Here is an 18,447-nt window from a genome sequence, read left to right as displayed (position 1 = left end):
AAATAAAACATGATAATGCAAGGGCATTGGGAAAAAGTAAGGGAATTGGACGAATTAAATCCTTCTTTCAAAGAGCCTGCAAAGACACAATGCACTAAATGGCCTATTCCAGTGTTGCGAGGTACACAACCACACTACAGAACTTACTCTCATGTTTTAAGTCTGAAGTTGTGAGATTGCACTTAGAATAATATATTCAGCTTCAGTACCTGCAACATAACAAAAATGCATTACAAAGATGCAACAATGCTGGTCCCAAGGGAAAAGCAGACCAACTATAAAGAAAAATTACCTAAAGTTAAGCTGTTCTAATTGGAAAGAAGACTAATAGGGAAGGAAGTCAATGAAGTATTGAAAATATTTTGAAATGAATATTTCTCAAGAACTCCAAATTGTCAAAATATAAACCAGAAGAGTAAGGTCAGGTAATATAAATTCAAATTAGCTGAAAGTGCATATGGTTATATTAAAGGGCTCTCCTTTTCAACCTCTCCCCTTGTGTGAGGTGTGGTGTATGTCTCTTTCTCTAATGAGAGCAGCTCTATAGGCCAACAGGACTTTGGTGACTTTACCTTCATAGAGTCAGTAAAAGACTGTGTATGGAATTATTTTTATTCATCGAGGGGATGTAGACTTTGTTGGCCAGGCCAGCACTTATTGTCCATCCCTCATTGTCCTTGAGAAGGTTGCATGGTGGTGAGCTGCCTTCTCTACAACATTAATCCACCTACAATACTTTTAAGAGTGTTCCAGGATTTTGACCCAGTGACAGTGAAGTATATCTAACTCAGAATGGACGTGTGGCACACAGGGGGAAATTGCAGTGATGGTGTTCTCACTGAATTCAAGAGCTGCTTTCTCCTCACAGGCTACACGCAGGTGCATTAATAGGTGTTAAAAACGTGACCTTTCTTTGAGAAACGGTAGAACTATTGGTGAGGAGTTACTCAAACAATTATCCTGAGGATGGGTCGCCGGACCCGAAACGTTAGCTCTGATTTCTCTGCATAGATGCTGCCAGACCTGCTGAGCTTTTCGAGCAATTTCTGTTTTTGTTTCTGATTCACAGCATCCACATTCGATTTTTATTTACTTAAACAATAATGTGATGAATAACTTACGAGGAAGGAAATGGAAAGGCCTTCAAAATCAAACTGGGTACTACAGTGAAAGAGAATAAAGAAAGAGCGAAGAGATCCAAATAACGTTATATTCAAGTGGGAAAGGCCAAGACCATCCATATCTCAAAGAAACAAATCTGTGATCAGGACTTCCCCCTCTTCCACAAGAGGCAATCCTTTGTCTGGAGAAGACCTAGATCTGATTGGTTGCGTATCGTCCAATAATGGAGCACTTGCAGCGATTGATAGCTATTGAAGCCAATCGGTGACCGGCAGCTGTCACGTGATACACAGGGTTGGCCAATCGTCTGTGAGCAGAGGCGAGGCTCGCGGGCGGTATATAAACAGGCAGTGCCCGCCCCTGCCGCTACCCAGCGCCATTTTGTGTTATTCTTCCACGTTGACCTTTGCAGTCGGTTTGATCGGGACAAACGAGAGATCGAAAAAAAGGAAGGAAAAATAAAACCTGAACCGCCAGCAAATACATTCCCAAGAAACAAAATGTCTCGGGATCGCTTCAGGAACCGCACAGGATTTCAGAGGCGGGGTGGTATGAGCCCTCCGTTCCGGGGAGGCGGCGGCGGTAGCAACCGCAACAACGCTCCCAACCGCCCGAACGGAGCGGGAGCCCCGGCCGACGCCCTCAAGCAGCAGCCGGCGGCCTCTGCCTCTAACCAGGTCGCGGCCTCTCAGCAGACCCCACCTCCGAAATCAATGGCGCCGGGCTCGCAGAAATCCGCCGAGACCGACAAGAAGAATGGCGAGGCGGCGGCCTCTCAGGGCGCCTCGGCCGGGCGCGGCGGCGCCAGCGGCGAGGGGGGCAAGCAACAGCAGGCGTCGTCGCAGGGGGGCGGCTCGGCGGGCTCGGGCGCCTCGGAGAGCCGGCAGGCGCGCGAGGTCAAGGAGGCGGAGCGCGAGCAGGCGGTGCTGCGGGCCCAGCTCTCGCTGCTCCGCAAGCCCGGCGAGAAGACCTACACGCAGCGGTGCCGCCTGTTCGTCGGCAACCTGCCGGCCGACATCACCGAGGACGACTTCAAGCGGCTCTTCGACAAGTACGGCGAGCCCGGCGAGGTTTTCATCAACAAAGGCAAAGGGTTCGGCTTCATCCGCCTGGTGAGTGTGTGTGTGTGTGGTGGTGGGGGGGGGGATGAGATGGAGGTTTGCCTCTCTAGCGGCCGCGGACGGTAAACTCCTCACCCACCCCCACCCCAAGCCCGAGGTGAGCGCGCCAGCCTCCTGCCGCGAACGCGCGGATGGCCCCAACCGTCTGCCCGCTGCGCGCACGCGCCAAGAGATGGGCGCGAGTCTACGGCTGCCATTTTGTTTCCTTTCTGTTCCTCGCCTCCATGTCAGTTTCTGTCTCTCTCTCTCTCCATTTTGTGTTGATAATGGGCGCCGCGCCTTCCCTGTCTCCCCCTTCACTACCCAGTCTCCGTTCCCTTTGTTTTGTTTGAAAACCTCGTTCCAGGCCCATCCTGTAGTTCCATCTCTCCGTTATCCTCCCCTCCAGTGCTCCCGTCTTGTCCTTCGTCCCGCCCGCCTCTTTCTTGATGGATAGACTCTTTATTCCTGAAGAAGGGCTTTTGCCCGAAACGTCGATTTCGAAGCTCCTTGGATGCTGCCTGAACTGCTGTGCTCTGCCAGCACCACTAATTCCGAATCGCAGTTTATCCAAGTTCTTGGCTGTCCCTAACCACGCTGCCTCAACGTCTGGAAAGGGTGCCGGGAATCTGAAACAAAGGCAAAAATCGGAAAATCGCTAAGTCTGGCAATTTTTGTGACGAGAAATCAGTTAGTGAGCCTTTGGCACACCGGACCAAAGCATTCAAATCTAAATTTCTTGGTCATTGCCAGACTACCTGAGATTTTCGAGCAGTTTGTTTTTGTTGCTTAAACTCCTGAGTTCATGTAGAATTGTCCAATCCTGTTCTTGGCAAAACGTTGAGTTGTGGCTGTATGGCGAGGGCAAAGTATTTGCCTGACTCATGCCATTTTTTTGGTTCTCAACACTCTGCCTGCTGTTTTAGAATTGAAACCTTGTCTAAAACTGAAAAATGTCAGTGTGGCAAAGCTTTAAATTTAAGATGCTGGTTACATTGAGTTCTGTTCATGAAAAACCTATGGACTGAATGTTTAGTTTGTATATCAATTTTGTCTTTCAAAGGAAAGTCGAACTTTGGCTGAAATAGCCAAAGCTGAACTTGATGATACACCCATGAGGGGTCGACCTCTTCGCATTCGTTTTGCCACACACTCTGCAGCTCTGACTGTCCGTAATCTTTCTCCTTATGTGTCAAATGAACTACTTGAGGAAGCATTCTCCCAATTTGGTCAGGTGGAAAGGGCCATTGTAATAGTGGATGATCGTGGGAGATCAACAGGCAAAGGCATAGTTGAATTTGCAACAAAGCCAGCTGCGAGAAAGGCCCTTGAGCGTTGCAATGAAGGAGTATTCCTCCTAACTGCGTAAGTAATATGCATTTTTTGTTGGCTTATGTCAGTGATTCATTGTTGTTCCCCTTTTAAAATGCATTATCCTGAAGCAAATTAGCTGTGTGATTTGCAGGAGAAATGTTGACTTTGAAATCTGTGCAGTTTTAATTTTTTTCAATTTTTAAACTATAATGCATTATTTTCTGCCAGTTGCTCATGAGGCTCTAAATATGCTTTGTAAGTGCAAATTTGTCCATTTTTTTCTTCAAAAACTAATTTGTAGCTCTCCACGGCCTGTGATTGTGGAACCAATGGAACAGTATGATGATGAGGATGGTCTTCCAGAGAAGCTTGCCCAGAGAAATCCAATGTATCAGAAGTGAGTTTTATAATTTGTGGTTTTCAATGTCTGATAGTTTTCAAATGGTTGATCTTTGATTTTCTGCATTTAAAGCTGATTTGGAGTGGAAGTTGATCATAGTTGTCCAGTTAGAATTGTAGAATAGAATCCCTTGTGTGGAGACAGGCCCTTTGGTCTGTACAGTTCACACCCAACCCTCTGAATATCCCACTCAGACCTTCTCCATAACCCTACATTTCCCATAACTAACGCATCCCTGGACACTGGGCAATTTGCCATGGCCAATCCACCTAAACTGCACATCTTTGGATGTGCAAACTCCAGCAACAGCCATAAGACTTGAGCAGAAATTGGACCATTCAGCCCATCGAGGCTGCTCCACCATTCAATCATGGCTGATAAGTTTCTCAACCCCTTTCTCTTGCTTTCTCCCTGTAACCCTTAATGCTCTTCACAATCACGAACCAATTTGTCTCCGTCTTAAATATATGGGGCGGCATGGTGGCTCAGTGGTTAGCACTGCAGCCTCTCAGCATCAGGGTCCCAGGTTCGATTCCAGCCTCGGGTGGCTATCTGTGTGGAGTCTGCACATTCTCCCTGTGTCTGCTTGGGTGTCCTTCGGTTTCCTCCCGCAGTCCAAAGATGTGCAGGCCAGGTAAATTGGCCATACTAAATTGCCCATAGTGTTAGTTGCATTAGTCAGCGGGAAATGGGTCTGGGTGGGTTATTCTTCAGAGGGTTGGTGTGGACTGGTTGAAGGGCCTGTTTCCACATGGTAGGGAATCTAATCTAATGCTCAATGACCTGGCCTCTGTGCCAACGAATTCCATAGATTCACCACACTTCATCTGAAGAAGTTTCTCCTTGTCTCCATTCTGAAAGGTCTTCTGTTTTACTCTTCAGTTTCAATTAGGCCCCCCCCCCTCCTTCAAGTGAGTAGAAACCCGGAGTCCTGAAATGTGCCTCGTGTTAAATTATTTATTCCTAGGACTGTTCTCATGAATCTCCTGTGAGCAAGCTCCAGGGCCAGTACATCCTTCTGAGATATGGGACCCAAAACTCTGCACAATACTCCAAATGTGGCCTGACCAGAGGATCAAGGACGCAATCAAATCCAGGTCCCTGGTGCTATGAGACAGCAGTGCTAGCTACTGAGTAACCATGTTGCCCTATTTGCCTGAATCTCAGTTTTACTTGAGTTTCATTTTGTAGTGGACATCATTTGTTGCAATACAGTAAGTTCCAGATCATTTCAATATATTTAAATGGTATCTGCCAAATAGGAGCCTTTTGGTTTTTTTAGGGAACGGGAGCATCCTCCTCGCTTTGCCCAGCATGGAACATTTGAGTTTGAATATTCCCAACGATGGAAGTCTCTTGATGAAATGGAAAAACAGCAAAGAGAACAAGTGGAGAAAAATATGAGAGAGGCCAGAGATAAGCTGGAAAATGAAATGGAAGATGCATACCATGAGCATCAAGCAATGTTACTGAGACAGGGTAAGCTTAAAATAAATGATGACAGAACTTTATACTTAGTATAAAGTATGTACAGCTCACACTTCTCACTTCTGACCGTGTGTGCTGAGGAGCATCAATTCATACTAACGGAAAAGATGAGTGTGGAAGTGGCATGCAGCCATATTTATACGTGCAATTTTCAGCTGTCCTTTTGCCTTTTGATTGTGCATCTTGCTTCTGGTTGCGAGGAAGAGGAGAAAGCAGTTGGAGAAAACTCATTATACTATACAAAGGAGATCTTGACGTGCTGTGGTTGTGTACATCACTCTGGGCCAAGAGGCCTGGGCTCAGGTCCCATCTCTTCCTAGAGTCCATAAAAACATCTGAAGTTGATTTTTAAAAATTTCAAGTGAGGATATTTACCATGAATTATTCAGTGCTGCAACTGTATCTCTTATTGGATACGTGCTTCAGGAAGTTCTAATTTTGTTTTTATACAGATCTTATGCGTCGTCAAGAAGAGCTTCGCCGCATGGAAGAGCTTCATAGTCAAGAGGTTCAGAAACGTAAACAGTTGGAATTGAGGTAAGAATGCTTTTTGAACAAGTGCTTTTCCATGGATTTGGTTTGTTTTTGCAGTTATCCTGCTTGTTTTAGTGTAGCTTGACTTAACTTAAATTGAAATCAAATTAAGGCTTGGTTTGAACTCTTTGCCAGGCAAGAAGAAGAGCGCCGTAGAAGAGAGGAGGAGATGTTGATGCGTCAGCGGGAGAAAGAGGAAATGATGAGGCGCCAAAGGGAGGAGAATTTCCGAATGGGATACATGGATCCAGTGAGCTTGATCATTAAATTACAGCTGTGCTTAGATTAGTAAAACTGAGTCAAAATAGTGAGCAGGCAAACTCTTTTAGTTCCATTCATAGAGTAGAATGCAAGTTTGTGTGCGCCCTTCACTGCCTTTTTCTTTGCATGACCTGATTTGTATGGTGACTTGAATGAGTTTTCTGTTTTTGGTGAGTTAATGTCTCCTCCATTTTCAGCAGCCACATTGAACTTTTCAGGGATGCTTCAGTATTCACAAAAAATTTCTAATGTATTTTTTGCAAGTTTCCCATCAACTTGAGTAGCTTTAGGAATCTGGGGGCTTACGATTGAAGAATCCTATCCAGCAGAATGTGGTTTTGAGTTAATACCTGGGTATTGAGTAGGCTGGTCTGGGAATTCGGAAGGCTTTTTTTTTTGCACCACATTCGAAAAGCATCTAGTGATGGCGCTGATGGGTACTGCTGCAGTGCTATCAGGTGCTTGCTATAGCTTGATTGTCTGGTGGCCTGAAGGTTACTGCTGCCTGATAGGTCATAACCTTAGTCTCCGGTTTGGATTTGAGTCCTCATGCTGGTGATTGGCCAAAGACAGAACTGACAGATTCGATGTTATGAAAATTGCCATTGATTTCAGCCTTTGAGACTTAAGATGACTTAATCTGTTCAGTAGTTTTGTTGATAGTTGAGGTGTGTTGTGCTTTGCTGTTTCAGAGGTACCTGGTTTTGGGCATAAAAGTAACAGAAGTTGAGGTTACTGGATCAGAGTGAGTCTTCGTCTTGAACTTCTTTGCAGATTATACACTAGACATTTTGCTGCAAGCCCTGTGGAAATACTATTTGTAATTGATTTTAAGTCAGCCACCATTTTAATTTTTTAGGGATGGCAATCGTGCTTACTGAGAATTTAACTTTCAGTTATGTTTCTGAAATTGCTGTTCAGTTCAGTGGTGGTGAGGAATCTTGAATATATCCAAGCCTCCTTGACTGAGTAGTGTCATCTTGAGGTTTATTCTTTTTTGCTTGCATTCTGTATTTCTGTATCAAATGAGAATGGATAGCTTGGCCACTGAATTCTGAAACGATACTTCATTTGGGATTCAAATGATGAAATTAATTCCCTTTGCAATCCAAGCAGTTTGCAAGAAATGAATTTGCATTGCAACAAAATAGCTTCAAATGGGATCTATAATGTTTCACTTGTTCCAAATTTGGTCAGTTTTTAAGAAATGATTGAAGTTAACTTCGGTTTGAGTATTCAGCCACTAGTAGTAACAACTGAACAAGACTTGGTCAGCTCTTCATTGACTGAACTATAATTCAATGTAAAATGAAATATTTGCCTTGATGTTCATTACTGAAATTTCTCTCTCCAGAGAGAACGTGACTTGCGCATGGCTGGAGGAATGGCAGGTAAGATGCAATCTGAATTGTAGATCAGAAATTTGAATGTACTATTTTAATATTCCAATACCTTTTGATTGGAAACAGGGCAATCTATACTTGTGCCTGTTCCATTTTCACTCATAGAAAAACTTGAATGCATGCTTTACATTTCAGAACAATATGCTGCTACAAACCAAAGCTTTCCACCAATGGCAGCAATGGGCTATGAAGGTCACAGTGCAATGAATAGCCCTGGAGGACCAAGTGCAATGACTGGGCAGATGATGAGCAACAGTGGAAACACAAGCGACATAGCAGGGGTAAAGTGTACTGTGGTTTGGAGTGAATGCTTGGATGTATGGTTGGATTGTAAAGTTAAATGAATGTGCGTGTATTGTTTGAAGGAAAGTCTTGTGGGGATCTTGGAAGAACTAAATGGGGAGGGTGAGGGGTGCCATTTGGTTTAGTGAAAGCTTAATTACTCACTGAAGTAAAGTACCAAAATATCCAATTGTAGGGCAGCTTGAATAAGCTACTGTAAGCAATGCTGTTTCAGCATGGATTTTGAGGATTAAGTTTCAGGAATGTGCACTTAGTTGTGACATGTTAATCTGAGAACCATTGCAGACAGACTAATCAGATGCTTTACGTCATGCCATCTGATTGCTATGGTCTAATTGTTATATTACTCCTGAAGTTTAGCTGTATCAACATTAGTTACAATGGTTATTACAAGTGAAATGATCAAGAACATGCATATACTGCAACAATTTGCAGAACTGCATGTTTAAAACTATTGAAATAATGACTTGCCTAACCTGGATAGCCAATCAAAAATGTTTTTACAGTCTCAGTGCAAAGTTTGTGTGCTTGAGGTAGGCAGATCAGAAACGTGATTATTTTAAGTTAAACTTCCCAAACCGTTATGGGTTGGTGATGACTGGTCTGACTGGCATGTCAATTCGGATTGAAACTGATCACTTGAGTAATAAGGAAGAAAGGTCTGCATGATAGAACATTGATTCATAAGTTACCAATTTCAGTTCTACAGGACATTGCAGTAAAATTCCAGTTTTCAATCCGAAGGCTAGCATTTGCAGCTGCTAGTATAAACTAAATCGAAAACCATGTGTTGGTGTTTGCACAAAAGTGGAACTTTCCTCCAAAATGAGGCAGTGTTGTAACGATAGTAACTCTATTCTGAATTGCAGATGTTCGTTCTTTTGAGGTGGGCAGCCGCATAGTTTTGCATATTGCAGCATAAGCAAAAAGCCAGTTGTCCTATTACATCTGCAATTGTTAAGCTATTCACCTTGCTGTCTAATCTCATTTCCTTGCATCAAAATCTGATTCTGACCTTCTGGTTTAGTACAGTGAAGTGATGCAGTCAGTTTGATTTTATAGTTTGATTATGTGGCACACTTTGGGTGGCATAAGAGGGAAATGAGCACAGATCGCTTTAGATTATCCATAACGGTCACTAGGTTTAATGTTCTGATTTGTGAATGGGATGATTAGTACTAATGCTGACACATTAACACATCGCTACTTGTTAAAATCCTCTGGCCTTCTGAGTGTTTGCCAGTCTTAGTTTGGCTGTCTTGCCACATGAAAACTGCTTTTGAGTGATTTGAGGGAGGGATTATAGAGTGCCCTCCCGTAGCACATCAGTGTGCCATTGGTCATGGCAAACCCAGTTGCTCAACCTCAGCTTTTGAGGTGTATTGTGCAAGTGGTAAAATTACATTAGGCATTTTAAATTGATAATTGAGGGAATGTCCTTTTACCTTTTTGCACTAAATGAGTAATGTTTTATAAAATATACATTTTTACCCAGTTAAACTTGAATGGTAATGCTGATCCAGTGTTGTCATACTTGTGCTGTACTGTAACTGTGAATTTTGGCTTGCCTGCTGAAATAAAAATCAGTGTAGTTAAGTTTCTTATTATTCCAAACCAACATCAAAGATTGACTCCCTAATATAGGGGGATATGCAAATTCTCCTGGCCCATCATGCTTTAACTGGTGGAAGTTGTTTAAAGTTTAGTTTTGTAATGTCAAATCCTTATACTCAGCAGCTGATGCATTACTTTTTGAAAGTTTGCAGAGCATGTACTACAATACTGGATCAATGGTCAGCTTGCATTTAAAATGGGGGGAAAGGTGGGTTGGGATATGTCGGTTACTTGTGACTTTCATTAAGGGCAGAGGCTATTTAACTTGAAGTGTTAAAGCTCTGCATCTCTGAGAAAACTATGATGTGGAGATTGTAATGATAACGCAAATATATCTGTTGACCCAGATCAGACTTATGCATATTTGAATGCATTCCTGTGTTGGTAATAGTGGTTTGCTTGCACTACAAGCAGAATAGCCACTGTTCTTAAGTTATCACAAGTCGTCATGGGAGGATTATACCCACCTTGGATTCCTCCATGTACCGGTCAGTAAACTAATGAACAACTTGCCCTCTTTTTTTCTTTTTATGTGCCTGGTACCTGTGGATCGCCCTATTCCTGGTTGTAATCGACGAACATTGACTGCGGATGTCTTCCCTGACCTAATGTTACACATTTTACTCACTTTGTCACGTGCAACTTATATGGACATTGAATGCTACCATGTATGATGAACTTTAAAATCTCTCCCAATAGCGTAATGACCGCTTTGGACAGGGAGCCCCAGGTCCAATGAATGCTCAGCCTCCCCGTCCTATGGGGCCGACTGGGCCTAGTTTTAGTAGAGGGAGAGAAGAATATGAAGCAGGTGGAAAGAAGCCTAGATTTTAGAATTCATAGTGTAGTAGTGCATTCCAGATTAGTCTTTCATTTAGACTTGAACTCTTCATTCTTGCGTTTTTTTAGTTGGTGGCAAAGTTGCATTTTATGCCTATATAGATTTGTGTATTGATAAAACTTTGTAAACTGTAACAAGTCACGCTGGCACATTGTGAATGTTGAATTATGTCAAACAACAGTGATAGTGCACATAGGCATCTTTTCCCAGTACTTTTGACTGTGTACGCTGACGTGCCATTAAACCTCTAGAAAGTATGCTCCATGTATTTTTTGTTCTGAATTGTTCTAGAAGCATGTTAAATTGTGTAGGCTAAAAGCCTGTTTTGAAATGGTGGCATTCTGTATTTTGGTGCGTCTTTTTAAATTAAAACCCATTCATAGTGTTCATGATTTGAAATGATTTTTTAACTGTGGGCAAAGTAACAGTATAGTTGTCAACTTCTGCTTTAAGTGAGACCAAGTGTTGCATTTACTAATGTTCGCGAACTCTTGCGTATCACTTATTGGAGTTGTTTAATAAAATAAGGTAAGATTCCAATGGAAACTAAGTGCACTGAAAACAAAGCATTTAGTCATGGTTATTTATTTTATATTTTAAGTTGTACCAATTTTAGGCTCAACTTTGAGTTTTAAACCCTTTTTTTTAACTTTGGCTAGCTTCGTACAGTGTCTTAATGCCACACAATGGAAGGGAAGTCTAGGTCTGCAAAGATCTTCCTAAATTTTAAAATGGCAGTCCTGACATGTCTGGACCCACTTATATTTAAATTGCCACCTAATTTGGTTGTGTTAACTGGAAGATTTTGTTTTTATTTCAATTTTGTGTGGCTTTGGTTCCAGAAATAGGCTGGATTGTTCTAAAGCTTGTGTTTTGTGGCAGTCAAATCCAGTCTATGCTGGGGTGGGATGAAGTCTATTGACAATGCTACTCACGTTTTGGAGATTCTGTCTTGGTTTGCATGTTCTGAAATAGATATTGGGACAAGGAAGGTTATTGTAGCTAGTACTACAAAACATGTTAAGTGTTTTGACTGATTATGCAAAGCACACCTGTATATCAAAATTTTCTTCCTCCTCTGTTCACAACTCTCTCTTCAGGAGGTCTTTCGTGCTGAGAAGCTTTTGATTATCAACTGTGCCCTGGGCAACAATTCCAAGTGACTCATATGAACTTAGATTGTGGTGAAACTTTTAATTTGGAGCCAAGCCTGATTTTTCCTGCACAATATTTTTTGCATAATTAAGGTTTACTAGATCAGCTTTGGCTTAGTTTTCCCTTGACTTTACCATCCATGGAATCGACCATTGCAGTGCTGTACTGTTGACTGCTTTCGTTGGCACAGCCTGACATGTATCCTTGTTTCACTTGATCCATAGTCCAAGGATGTCTTTAGACTTACGATGGACAATCAGATATTTGTTCCCCGCTTTGTGTTTGGAAGAGGGTGAAGTTGTCCATTTCGGGTTTTGTGAATAGAGTAAGTTTAACGGCTTACTTGAATTTGTCTTCATGGCAGTGGCACATCTGATTAGTGTTCAAATGTCAGTCAGGCCTCTCAGGTGATTGTATAATCCTCACTGTGTATTGTAAAGAAGTTTCTAAAATGAATGCTTATCTTGATTCAATTTAATTGCTACAATATCTTTACAGAATGCATGGAATCCCAAAATAGCATGTTCCGCTTCATTATTCGATCCATTTTAAATTACTGAAATTTGATGTTGGTGGGCAGAGTGGCAGAATTTGGACCTTCACCTGTTGCCATAAGTTCAAGCCTATTAAAGCCTTGATTTGTAACAAATCTTGCACTCTATTGTTTAGTGTATTGAATTCCTATGTGGTTTATTAAAAACTGCATTGCTCATATGGCTTGAAGTGCCACTGAGTAGTTGAGTATGGCAGCTATTAACCAGTAAAGTTAGTCACTATTGCATCCAAATGAATGTGTTTAAATGCTAGGTTTGTACACCAATAGAGTCTTTTCAGATTAACAGCAAGAAATCTGCAATGGCAATATCCCAGTTACAAATAGCAACTCAGCAAATTGAGTAATCCTAATGAAAGTGATGTCTTTGGGCTATACAATATAGTAAGGTGTGCAAAAGTTACGCACTCAGGAGGACAAATACTTTATCATGAATCTTCTACTGCTGATCAGTGCATGGTTTTATTGCATTAACACGTCACTTATGGGATCTGAGCTGGAGTTGGGAGTTCTTTTAAGTAACTTAGCTGTATAGGGTCTTTCAGTTCTATTGGGCAGGTTTGCTGGAAAACTGGAACAGGAAACAGTTTTAACTTTTATAAATGAACTTCATACCCAGTGCAATGATCACTTAAAGACTTGGAGTTAATGGTCCACAATGCTTTCATTTAAACCTTCCGACCCAACTTGGGGGGCCTCCCCAACCAATAACTTGTGGAAGTTAACCTTGGGTTTTGGAAAATTTTGCCATTCTGCGTTTGTGAATGGGGATGCTGATTTGGAAAGTCACAATTGGAAACAAGTAGCAAGATATGAGCTGCAGATGTACTCAGTAGGAATGAATTTGCATCAGGATACCCGGACTACCAGAACGTGACTTCTGTACCCTCTGCCTAGCGAAGCTGAACAGCTTCAATGGGTAACTGGAAACCAAGCAGTAGCATGCAATGCCAACAAATAATTGCTGCTTTAGGATTGTGATAATGGTAAGTGTTAAAACTTATTTGTGTGTGGGGATGGGGGTTTGGACGTAGAAACAAATCGTGCCTTTGGATGCTGTTTTCCACTAATTTCAATCTTTTAAGAATTAATATACCGAGCAAGTATTGTAGTCCAAGATCAGATGTTCTAAATTCTGGGATGGTGGGTTTTAAGTTTCTTTGAGTGCAGTTTCTTAATTGGAGCAAGGCTTAATTTTCATCTTACATTCCATAAATCCTTTTTGTTTAAATGTTTCAGTACAGAATCTGGTATTGGTCCATCAAATTTACTTCTGGCAAAATGTGTGCAACTTAAATTATTCAATATGAGCTGTTGGGGTTTTGAATGAGCAGCTGCTCTGATTTCCTGTTGGATATTCTTTGCAAACTTTCAGTAATTTTCATTGCCATTCCTTGGCAGAGTTCCTGTATTTGAACATGGATTCCATGATAAATCAAGTTGGTTTGGCTTATTCAGCTGAGTGAAAGCCGAAGGGTTCACCTTAAATTTGAAAAACTAGTTTTGTGATGGTACTTGCAGCTAGAGACCTGAATTTTTACTAAATTAGTCCATTGTTTCCGCTGTTTTAACAGTAATCTAGGCTGTGGAAGCAGTACTTGAACTATTTTTATGAAATGCCCCTTCTATATAATACTGAATTTCAACTTAAATCAAAATACTGCATGAGATGCCTGCAGTATAATTTCATCAATGTCACCATCTATCGACCTGCGTCCCTCCTTTTAAAACATTTCGCATTTTTGAATTTGATTTATGGTATTGGCTGAATACAAAGATTTAGCTGTTGTTGTTTAGGCATTTAGGTGCTGAATTTGCAATGCCCACTAAGTTTGGGCACAACTTGAAATAACTTGTCTTCCCCAGTATTCTTCAGTGGCAGTTATAACAGTTTCAGATTCTCAGGTTACATGGCAACGCATCTGAGTTACAAGCCAGCAAGCGGCTGCTGGCAGCCAATTGTGCTGCATCCTTGCAAGTAATGCCGCTCTACAGTGAATAAATACAGTCAGCTTGTCTGCAATACATTGCATTGAGGATCTGTAGTACTGCAAATGGGATTGGGCAGTAAGACCTGGAGAATAGTATTCCTGCTTGTTCTGCGGTACACTAAAGACTGCATACAGGTATGTACAAATAACTTGTTAACATGTCTTTCGTAATTTCTTAAACAATGAGTATAATGGTTCAGGCATCACCTTTCTGACTCTGGAAATACAGTGTACCACTTATAGTTGGGCTGTTACTGGTGAATACTGATTGGTATCAGAATATAATGGCCCAAATGATGTACAGCTAGTGTGCAGTTTGAGTACTGCATTCACAACATTGACATTTCACTGGCACCTTGAATTATCAACAGTGGGTAGTTGCGCTTTCTGCCTGTACTTTTTTGAGCTCAACAAAGCTGTGACTAAGACTGTGAATAGGAAGGTTGTGGTTTAGTTTTACCTTGTCTTTTTATGTACTCTGTACTTTCAAGCTTTGCCAGAACTTCTACAAAGCAGCAATGTGATTTACTTGTATATAATGAATAAATGTACTATAGGCCATTTAGCACCATAGATTATACTTGCCAAACTAAAAGGCATTGACTATTTGGGCAGATGCCTGCATTGTATCAACAAAATGGTAACTTGGCATGCCTGCTTGCGTTTGGGGGAATTGTGCTGGGCTTGAGAAAAACTTTCATTCCTCTTGAACCTCCAGGCACCCTACCCCTCAAATGCATAACTATTACATAGTGACTTACTGTATTTGATGTTACTCTTGTAATTTTGGTGTAGTTTGGAGACCAGAGGAATTACTTAGTTTTTTTTTAACCAAGCCAGCTTGCAATGACTGTAACTGCCATTAATCTTGGCCGTTCTCATCTGACCTGAAATCCCTAAGATCAGACCTTGTGTACCGACGTGTAAGATATTTACTGTAGAGCAGTATGGCAGATTTAACATGTAGTGAAAATTGAAATACTGTAAATGTGATGCACTTTCACTGCTTAGGTTTCAAGTGTTTCTAGGATTCTAATAAGAACAAATACAATGGAATCCTCAGTAGAAACCAAGTCCTTAGGCTTTCTGCTGTCCATTTGCCTGTTCATGCATCTCATGATTTAAAATTTCACTTTGTATATGTGCAATTGAATTAGGCCATAGCCTAATTGTATTGCTTTGGGCTTCATTTGCTAAATTATTTGTTTTTGATTTTAATCAAAGGCTTGATTTCAATCAGAGCATAAAGTTGACCTGTATATTAACAGGCACAATGATTCACCATCAGTATCGGTGTAAAGCGTGATGAAGGCATTCGTCATGTAAATTTGAGGTCTGAGTTGAAGTCCCACCAGCTCCAAAGGTGACATGACTGAACAAGCTGATTAAGAATTTTGTGCCACTTATCCCTGAAATTGCCTAGAGATGGTTATTAAAATCCAGAATATTGGTCTTGCTTTTGACTGCTTAGTTGTTGATCTGCTTTGGATGGAATGATATGCTGTGAATTTTTAGTCCTGGAGTGGTACAGATGTGGCAAAAAATGGTCCAGGGCTAATCTGTTTTCCAGTCCTGTGCCACTTGAGTTCTCTGTCTTACTGCAATGCTGGGATTTTGGCACTGTCTTTAAAATCTGCAGCTTGTTACACAGGTCTGACTGCAAGATTGGTCTTGCTCCAGGTCTTGACCCTGTAACATTTATTATTGTGTATTCCTTTTATGGGAGACATAACTGGCCTGTTAGGTCAAATTTTAGCAAATCTATAGAGCGAGCAATTAAATGTTTTTTCTTGTGTAAGTATCAGTGACTTGTCCCTGGAGCAGAAGTGATGTTTCATCTTGTTGCACTGGACTTGCAAGTGGGATTAAAACTTAGTAGCCAAGTGTCTACACTGTATTCCATCTAAATTTTGTTGAATGTGACTGAGCTTTCCCAGTTCAATTGGCTTCAATTTTTGACTAGAATGTCTCTGTTCAGAAAAGTGATGCCAGAACATAATAGGGATATGTGGTACATGTTCTTCCAGTGTTGCAAAATAGGCTACAATATTGTGTTCCAAGATGTGGGTGCAGTTTCCCTTCTATGCAATCACTTCTGGGCATTTTTGTGCCAACTTGGTCAACTCTTAATTGGCCTGTCCAAAGCTTTAGAATTAACTGAATGTTTAATCCTCTGTGCTGAGAATTTTTCACTGCTGTACTAGCCTAGGAAAAGTTGGGCCTAAAGCACATATATTGCATCCTTTCTGTAGGGTTGTCAGACTAGTCAGTAAAAATATACTGTACTTTTCTGGCTAACCACTGAAATGTTTCAGTTTGGATGAATTGTATATACCCTTAACCCCTGCCTTCAACTCTTTTATTCTGGCCCCATAAAATATTAATAGTTACAGCACCACACAGGCTGTTAGGGATTCAGTCAGCCTTTCTATTCCGGGTCTACATCTGGGATAGATTTGCATGACATATTTTGAAGTAACTTGACCTTCTGGGTTATTGTAGAACTGAGTTCTGAATTGCTGTGTATGGAAGTGATAAGTGTTTACTAACTTGATGTATTTTCTTTAGGCATGGAAAGGGCTTGATGCATGTTGAAACTCTGATGCAGGAAAGATGCAAGTAAGTAGCTATTTGATCAGTTCTGTGCCAGAGTATCCATCTGAAACAGTGATAAATCATATTGCTTGACTAAGCTGTCGTGTAGTTTCTAAGTGCCTGTGTATTGCTGTAGATACTCAAGTATTTTTGAGTTGTGGCTTTGACACTCGTGATTCCACTGGCACAATCTCCACTCCTAGAATGGTGTGTTTAGTCAAATCAGATGCATGCTGGCATAAAGGTATCGTGTCTTCCATTTCATAGAATGCTCAGTTTTCCTTCATAAGTGAGATTCCGAGTAATGTCAGCAATTTGAGGTGTTTCTCATATGGTCCCTGCAAGTGATTACAGCTGATCATCCTCAAATTGGGATCATTGGACCTTTTTTGCCCTGTTAAAGGATCCTGACAGTATCGTTTCTATTCACTGTTGCTGAGTTCATTGTTAAACTAGGTGTCAAACGATAAATGATTCCCAGCCTTGTGAATAATCAATATATGGAGCCTTTTCAGGTGGGAATAAGGGGATGTTTCCTAAAATGATTCTTGTTCCTCACTTGCAGCTTCTGTGAAATGATATAACCAGAATATTTCACATTGCTCAGTCACCAGAAATGAGTGGGGTGCATAAGAGTGAAACTGAAGGACATGAATGGATAGTATCTCTGAAAAGGTAGGTTTTCTGACTTTAAATTGGAGTTTTGCTCCAATCTTGCATTTGTAAGTGCATCATGCAGGTTTGACTATACCAATATTTGGAGAGATTAGCTACCTAGCCAAAACTAAATTGGGGTCTTGGGTGGAATCTAGGCACCACTTGTGTGAATGGTTCACTTGATACAGTATGTTATAACAAGCTCTAACTTCTGTTGGTTTACTCTTTACGGCTTCCTAAATATTATCTCCATATCAGCAATTAATTTCTAAAATTGTTTTATTACAAAACATTCAGCAGTATGCAGAAGTCATAATAAGGCTTTGAAAGCCTCCAGCTGGAGAGCTGAATGCCTTTTGTACTCATCTACCATGTTTGCTACCAAGGTCAAAGCAAGTCATTCTATATTCTAGCCTGATCGTTGATCTTTTCATAGCAAAAGGTAGATTTTTTTTTAGTCACTGACTATCTGCTGCATTGCACAGATGAATCTACTGTGGCAGGCATATGTCTGTGATGGACTGTTTAAAATAAATCCTCAGACCTGATGTTTTTCATTCTCTCATTAGGATCGTCTTTGAAGGAGGAGAACCATGAATATTTGTCAACCTTGGATGCAACATCGATGTAATTGATTTGATTCTTTAAAATAAAATTCATTTTGACCCAACTTTGCTCTTATTTGCACTACTGAGATATTAAACAATTGCCTCAATCTTTCTTTGATCACCCAGGATACTTAGGATTTGGTTATCGCTGGAATATTATTCCAGCAAAGCTTGAATATTAATATGTGCTACCACAATCTTAATAAAGTAGCAGCTTAGGAACATGCATGCAGTCTGTCATTCAGTCCTTTGAGCTGTATGCGCCATTTATTGATGTCATGGCTGATGTGGCCTAATTCCACATGCCTGCCTCTGGCTCATATCCCTTAATATTAATGAGTTTTCAGGTTTGTAGCTGAGGAGGTTTTGGATGTATGTTTGCTTGCTGGGCTCAGTGAGCAAACTTGTAGCTAATCCTTTAATATCTTGGAACGAAAAATTAATTTTCCAATGATCATGTATCAACAATCTTGGAAGAGTTCCAAGCCCCCCCTCACCTGTTGTGTAG

The 18,447-nt window shown here is 41.1% G+C and overlaps 1 protein-coding gene across 2 annotated transcripts; it reads left to right on the top strand.

Annotated features, from left to right (window-relative positions):
- The first annotated feature begins 1,471 nt into the window (after window positions 1–1,471).
- LOC122563718 (splicing factor, proline- and glutamine-rich-like) lies at window positions 1,472–18,001 on the top strand. 2 transcript variants are annotated; one of them, XR_006315702.1, is made up of 11 exons: window positions 1,472–2,234; window positions 3,286–3,587; window positions 3,838–3,933; window positions 5,219–5,415; window positions 5,877–5,961; window positions 6,094–6,208; window positions 7,574–7,610; window positions 7,758–7,903; window positions 16,648–16,698; window positions 17,240–17,349; window positions 17,901–18,001. XR_006315702.1 is itself a non-coding variant. In XM_043717846.1 (9 exons), exons 1-9 carry the CDS (start codon window positions 1,623–1,625, stop codon window positions 10,371–10,373), a joined length of 1,725 nt encoding a protein of 574 aa, XP_043573781.1. In that variant the 5' UTR covers window positions 1,473–1,622; the 3' UTR covers window positions 10,374–10,767. The 2 variants fall into 2 exon arrangements, 1 of the variants encoding a protein (XP_043573781.1); XM_043717846.1 differs by lacking the exons at window positions 16,648–16,698; window positions 17,240–17,349; window positions 17,901–18,001 and adding an exon at window positions 10,239–10,767 and having other exon boundaries at window positions 1,473–2,234.
- The last annotated feature ends 446 nt before the right edge of the window (window positions 18,002–18,447 follow it).

Source organism: Chiloscyllium plagiosum, chromosome 27, assembly GCF_004010195.1.
Source record: "Chiloscyllium plagiosum isolate BGI_BamShark_2017 chromosome 27, ASM401019v2, whole genome shotgun sequence".
NCBI classification, from domain to species: Eukaryota; Metazoa; Chordata; class Chondrichthyes; order Orectolobiformes; family Hemiscylliidae; genus Chiloscyllium; species Chiloscyllium plagiosum.
This window is presented reverse-complemented; position numbering and strand designations above follow the sequence as displayed.

What these genes read in the sequence shown, in the direction of transcription:
- LOC122563718 (XM_043717846.1), top strand. Translation starts at nt 1,623, where the DNA reads ATGTCTCGGGATCGCTTCAGGAACCGCACAGGATTTCAGAGGCGGGGT. An exon ending in GGAGTATTCCTCCTAACTGC is followed by an intron (nt 3,588 to 3,837) that starts GTAAGTAATATG and finishes ACTAATTTGTAG; the next exon opens with CTCTCCACGGCCTGTGATTG. An exon ending in AGAAATCCAATGTATCAGAA is followed by an intron (nt 3,934 to 5,218) that starts GTGAGTTTTATA and finishes TGGTTTTTTTAG; the next exon opens with GGAACGGGAGCATCCTCCTC.